Below are 6914 nucleotides of genomic sequence, written 5' to 3' on the forward strand. Positions count from 1 at the left end.
GTACACTCAACCTTATCACAGTAAATGGAAATGGTCTAAACAGTAAAATTATAAAGCTGAGATTGTCAGATAGTATTCAAAAACTGAACAAAACAAAAAACCCTCTACAACCTAACTATACTTTGGATACAGAAAGTGTATTATACACATGAAGAAACAAGTAATAATTTAAAGGTAAAAAGATAGAAAAGGTAACTAATGCTAAAACCAATGAAAAGAAAGATGGAAGGTTTCTTTTTAATTTATCAAAGACAATTTAAGAGGAAGACAGAAAATCGGCAAAATACAGTAGACTTGAGAAAAACCGTCAACTGGCTTGACTTAATTGTCTATATGAAGTATTTCATTTGACTCTAGCAGAATACGTATTCTTGTCAAGTATAATCAGAATATTTACTATGACACATCATTTTCTGGGCCATGAAGCAAGTCCTTTTAAAGGATTCTAGTCTTTCGAAGTATGTTTTTTGATTACAGTGGAATCAAATTAGAAATACAGAAAGAAATCTAAGAAATTTCCAAATATCTGAAAATTATATAACACACTTCTAAGTAACCTCATGGGTCAAGAAGAAATCAAACGAGAAATTAGGAAGTCATTTTATATGAATTAGAATGAAAACTAACTATATCAGAGTTTGTGGGATCCTGTGAATGCAGGGCTTGGAGGGAAATATATTGCACTAAATGTCTATGTTGAAAAAGATGAAAGATTTCAAGTCACTGTCCCCAGCCTCCAGTTTAGGTTTAGAAAAAGAAGAGTAAATTAAACCAGCATGAAAAAAAAGGATATAATAAAGATTAAAGTAAAAATCCATAAAAGACAAAAAGGAAAAGCAACAGAGAAAATTGACAACAAAAACCCACTAAAGAAATTCAATAAAGTTGATAAGCCTCTGGCCAGATTGATCAGAAGCACAGAAAAGAAGACACAAAGTATGAACATAAATCATGAAATAATTGACATTACTATAAATTTTGCAAATACTAAAAGGCTAAATAAGAGAATAATATAAACTATTTTAAGTCTAAAAATTCAGCAACTTGGATGAAAATTTTCAAAATGGGCAAAATATTCAAAAAGACATTTCACCTTGTCAAATAAGTACATGAAAATCTGCCCAACATCATTGGTTATTTATGTAATGCAAATTCATGTGGCAATGAAATGTCAGTTCCCACCTTTTGGAATGGCTAAAATTATAAATGTCAGTTTATGAAGGGCAGAAGAGCAATGAGACCACTCATAAACCTCTTGTGGGAGGTAAACAGTTGTAACCACTCTGAAAAAACAGTTAGATGGTTTCTTAAAATATTAAACATATACCTACAGATAACCAACCACTCCACACTCAAGCAATTACTTAACAGAACTGAAAGCATATGTTAAATAGAAACTTCTACATGAATGTTTTCAAGCAGCTTTATTTGTAATAGCCAAATACTGAAAACATTGCAAATGCCCATCCAAAGGGGATTGTGGAATATACAGAGTAGGACACTACTCAGCAATAAAAGGAATCAACAACTGATGCGTGCAACTATATGGATTAATCTCCAAATGATTATACAGAAATAAGCTAGCCAACATAGAATATATACTGTAAAATAAATTTATGTAAAAATCTAGAAAGACCAAACTCATCTATAAAGACCGAAAGCACATCACCAGTTGCAAGGGCAAACTTGGAAGAGGGGTGGATACTCTCACTGTCTTGATTATGGCGATGGATTCACAGGTGTATACTTATGCCACAACTTAATGGGATTGTACATTTTATGTTTTGTTTTGTTTGTTTGCTTGTTTTTTGTTTTGTTTTGTTTGTTTTTGTTTGGTTTGGTTTAGAGAGAGAGAGAGAGACAGTGTGAGCAGGGGAGGATCAGAAAGAGAAGGAGTCACAGAATCTGAAGCAGGCTCCAGGCTCTGAGCTGGCTGTCAGCACAGAGCCCGATGCATCGGGATGCAGGGCTCATACCCACGAACCGTGAGATCACGACCTGAGCCAGAGTCAGATGCTTAATTGACTGAGCCACCCAGATGCCCTGAGATTGTCCATTTTAAATATGTGCAGTTTGCTGTATATCAGTGATACTTGAATAGAATCTAGTGTTAAAACTAACCTAAGACTGAGGAATAGTCCCAAAGAATGAACTTGGAAGAGGAGAGCCACCCCCAAGTTTGAATTCAGTCATCATTGGAAAAAGTGAGTTTGCAGGTGGAGCCAGAACAGCCACGGTCACCCAGCAAGCGGAAGAACCCCTCAAGGGCAGGACTGTGCAGGCTGGTGGAAGGCTATGTTGAGCTTGAGTGCAGAGAATCAGCTCAAAGCAGGGCTGTGGGAGGCTTGGAGGACGCAGTAGCCTCTTAACAGAAGAGACGAGTAAACCAATTTTCATGGATGTAGGCTGGCTAATGCTGAGTGGGGAGTGCTGAAATGTAGATAGACTTTGTGAACCAAGGTGCAAATGACTGCTTCCGCAGCATCAGGAGGGTCAAGTGCTAATGCATTTGCCTGCTCTAAGTTTTTAGTTTCAAATTTCATGCCATAAATATCTTTGTAAAAGCACAGTACTATATTTTAATCTATTATGATAATCTTTGTTTTCCTATAAGAGAATGTAGTCCATCGTGTTAATTTTTGTCTTATATATTTGGATTGACTTCTTACTATGGCTTTGGTGGGGTTGTTGGTTTCAATTCCCAATTTGTCTATTTTTCCCTCTTTTTTTTTTTTTTTTTTTTAGTTTTTAATCAGCTAGGTCTCCTTTCCTTCCCCCAATGTATTTTTACCTATCTGTCTATCTGTCTACCTACCAACCCACATTGCTACCAGCCTGTCTCTTTCCTGTTATTTTATCTGTGGAAAATCATGTCTGTACATTGATGCTAACAAGCATCTGAACCTGACATTACCCACCCTGCAGAACTGTGCATGGCACTTATAATCCTTTTTTTCTTCCAACTCACATGATGTTTTGGCCAGGGTCTTGTTCTCTCTTCTATGTTTTATCTCATGTATTAGACAAAGGGGATATTTTAATACAATTTCTAGTTTATAAATAAGCCTACCACTTCCATCATTCTCCATTCCTCCTGGGATCCTAATTTTCCTTCACAGACTTCTTCCCTTTCGTGGAAAAACCCTTTACAATTTCTTTTGGTGAGTATAGGTTTGTAGTTAATTCTTGGTTGTTTTTCATGTTGTTTCATTGCACTCAAAAGTCCTCATTTTACTCTTCTTAAAAACAATAGAAGCCAAGGGTGACATTTTTCTTTCACTATTTCCATTATGAAACTCCATTATCTTCTCTTTTCTACTCTTACTATGATTTAAATTATCATTAATTGGTAATAGTGTTTTCTGTGATTCTTCTTAAGAGCAACTCGTTCTCCTTCCTCTGAATATTTTCTAAAGATTATTTTCATCAGTTCTCAAAAATGACCAATAATTATCTTTTTTTTAATACTTTATTATCAAATTGGTTTCCATACAACACCCAGTGCTCTTCCCCACAAGTGCCCTTCTCCATCACCACCATCTCTTTTCCCCACTCCCCCTTCCCCTTCAACCCTCAGTTCATTTTCAGTATTCAATAGTCTCTCAAGTTTTGCGTCCCTCTCTCTCCCCTACTCTCCTTCCCTTTCCCCCTCCCTCTGGTGTCCTCCATTAGGTTTCTCCTGTTAGACCTATGAGTGCAAACATATGGTATCTGTCCTTCTCTGCCTGACTTATTTCGTTTAGCATGACACCCTCGAGATCCATCCACTTTCCTACAAATGGCCAGATTTCATTATTTCTCATGCCATGATTATCTTTTTAAATGTTTTTTTCTCACTATTACTCAAACACTAGAGTCTGATAGTATACGTTGCTTTCTCTTATTTCATGATGTGTCTTAATAGATCTATTTTTTTCTGTCACTCATCTCTCTAATTCTGTGTTCTGGTAATTTGTTAATATCTAAAATTCTATTCACTGAATTTTTCTTATGCTAGAGCTACTCTGTTTTATCCATCAGGTTTATCATTAAAATACTCTTTTTTATTTCCTAAATTATTTTAACACCCTGGCCAATTTTGAGAATTCTAGTATGATATCATGCTTTTAAATTTATTTTTTATTTTTATATAATAAATATAATCACATTCTATTTGTTTCCAAGAACTACAATAAAACTGTCATTGTATGATATATTCTTCTAGAGCTATTTCTAACATTACTTCCTCCTTTATCAGTAGTTTTCCTGTGTGATCAGATACTTTTAAACAAAAATTAACTATTATCTCTCTCAATTTTGTTTTTCTATCTGAGCCCATCTATTCTAACTATGGCAGAAGAAGAAGCTCCTGAAAGGAGTTATTTCTGCGCATGTTTCTGGACCTGTGGCAATCCATGGTAGCACGTGTGTAAAGCATACTGTTTTTTATCTGGAACTACTGCCCTTATTTGGAGCCTACCTTTTTTATTTTCCTTTGTAGGAGCTAAATAAGGACTTTTCCTAGTTTTGCTCATTATGGCAAGCAATTTCATACACTCTAGTGAATATCTTATGTATAAACATTTCCTAATTATGATTACTTATGTCTTAATTTTGCTAACGTAAACTAATGCTCTATTCCTGGTGTTGTTGTGAGTTTTTATACATGAATTATCCTTCTAAGAGCTTTCTTCTTTCTAAGAGCTATGTATCTATGATAGATAGGTTGCTTTGCATTAATTAACATATTACATACCTCATTGTATCACATATTTTAAACCATTTATTGCAATAACCTAGTGTTTTTTATTTATAATAACTTTTTATTAATATAGTTTTATGACAGTAATATATTAGGAATGTATTAACACAGGCATACCACCATTACCTTAAAATGTTAAGTCTTCATTACAGTATGAAGTTTGGTAAAGAAACAATAGAAGGCCTATATTCACCAAAAAAAATGTTCAAGAATGTCCAAAGCAGCTACTCATAATGTTCTAAATGGGAAACTACCCAAATGTCTAGTAACAAGAGAGTGGATTAATTAACTGTTAGATACTCATGCAATACAGTATTGTATATCAGTGAAAACACTCAGAAAAATACACAAAACATGAGGAATGAATCTCACAAATGTAATGAGCAAACACTAAGAGTCTGTTCTGTATCATTATTTTCCACAAAATACAAGAGTACATAAAACCAATTGATTTAGAGATAAAGATAGTGATTACCTTTGGGAGGTTAGTGATTATACAGAGAAATGAGGAGGACTTCAGGTGCCCTGGTAATTTCTAACTCTTCATCTGTTTGCTGATTACAGGATATTGCTCTGTTTGTGGGAATGCATGAACCATACATACACAATATGTGCAGTTTTCTATTTTTACAGTTGATTAAAAAGCTGAGAATTTGAAGGTATTACTTTATTCAGCTCTTTAACATTTGAAGGTGTGAAAAAATGCATGTTCTATTTTTTCTTTTCTTTTTCAGCACAAGCGCCAATAAACAATCTAATCTTTTCTCTTTAAAATATCATTTGTTTATTTCATATCACATAAACACAATACTTAATGACTATGTCAAGTGGAAGAGCATTTGAATAAGAATGATACTCAGTTTTTCGATGAGGTACAAACAACAGAAGGATGAGCTTCCTGTTTGTCCACTTATCTCTCCAAGCAGCAAGGCCAGGAGATGATAAGACAGGATCTAATTCAAGTCATGGGTTTCAAGGAACCACGGCCTGAAAATCAGAAAAGCATCCACAAAACTACTTTCCTTCCAAGAGTATAGGACGACACCACACTTTCCTCATGGCATTCTTCATCTCCATGTTTCTCAGCGTGTAGATCAGAGGGTTGAACATGGGGGCAATGATGGTGTAGAAAAGAGCCAACACTTTGTCTTCTGGAAAAGTCGTGGCTGGTCTAATATAGATGAACAGTGCAGGTGCAAAAAATAAAACTACAACTGTGACATGAGAACTGCAAGTGGAAAGAGCTTTGCTGCGGCTCCCTGCAGGGTAAGCCCTGATACTGCACAGTATAAAAAAGTAAGACAACATCAGCACCACAAAGGTCACTAAAGCAATTAGGCCTGAATTGGCAATGACTAAGAGACCTATCAAGTACGTATTAGAACAGGCCAGTTTCAGTAAAGGATAGACGTCACAGAAGTAGTGATCTATCTCATTGGGGCCACAGAAGGGTAAGAAGACGGTGAGAAGGAGCTGGCTGGCAGAATGTACAAATCCCCCAGTACAGCAGGCTGTGATGATTGTGTTACATCTCTGTCTGCTCATGATGACCGTGTAGTGCAGGGGTCTGCAGATGGCCACATAGCGGTCGTAGGCCATCCCCGTGAGGATGAAGATCTCAATGCCTCCAAATAAATGTGTGCTAAAGAGTTGTGTCATGCAGTTACTGTAGGAAATGGTCTTCCTCTCTGCCAACAAGTCAGTCATTAGTTTGGGTGTCACAGTGGATGTGTAGCAAAGGTCAGAGAGTGAGAGATAATTAAGGAAAAAATACATGGGTTGCTCAATTAGCTGACTGCACATGATGGAAATCATTATGAGCAAGTTTCCTATCCAAATAGCAATGTAGCAAAATAAAAATAATACAAAACAAAGGATTTCAATGTTCTTGTTTGTAGAAAGTCCCAAGAGAATAAATACAGTGACATTATTGCTTTGATCCATGATCCAATGTAGATAGGATACATGAATCACCTGAAATATACAATTCATGAGGCCATATTTGAAGTTTTTCAGGAATAAGGTGATGATTATATCTTATTCAAGGACTTTACTAGTTTTAATATACCTCATTCAAATATGTCAGAGAATAGAAATCAACTATTCAAAGGGGTTCCTGGGTAGCTTAGTCTGTTAAGTGGTGGACTCTCTATTTTGGCTCAGATCATGATCT

General features: G+C 35.7%; 1 protein-coding gene across 1 annotated transcript; it reads right to left on the reverse strand.

Moving 5' to 3' along the window:
• Positions 1–5755: 5755 nt before the first annotated feature.
• On the reverse strand, positions 5756–6685 carry LOC115271895 (olfactory receptor 4P4). The gene has a single exon (XM_029914868.1). The coding sequence runs from the start codon at positions 6683–6685 to the stop codon at positions 5756–5758; it is 930 nt and encodes a 309-aa protein (XP_029770728.1).
• Positions 6686–6914: the final 229 nt, after the last annotated feature.

Source organism: Suricata suricatta, chromosome 11, assembly GCF_006229205.1.
Source record: "Suricata suricatta isolate VVHF042 chromosome 11, meerkat_22Aug2017_6uvM2_HiC, whole genome shotgun sequence".
Lineage (NCBI taxonomy): Eukaryota > Metazoa > Chordata > Mammalia > Carnivora > Herpestidae > Suricata > Suricata suricatta.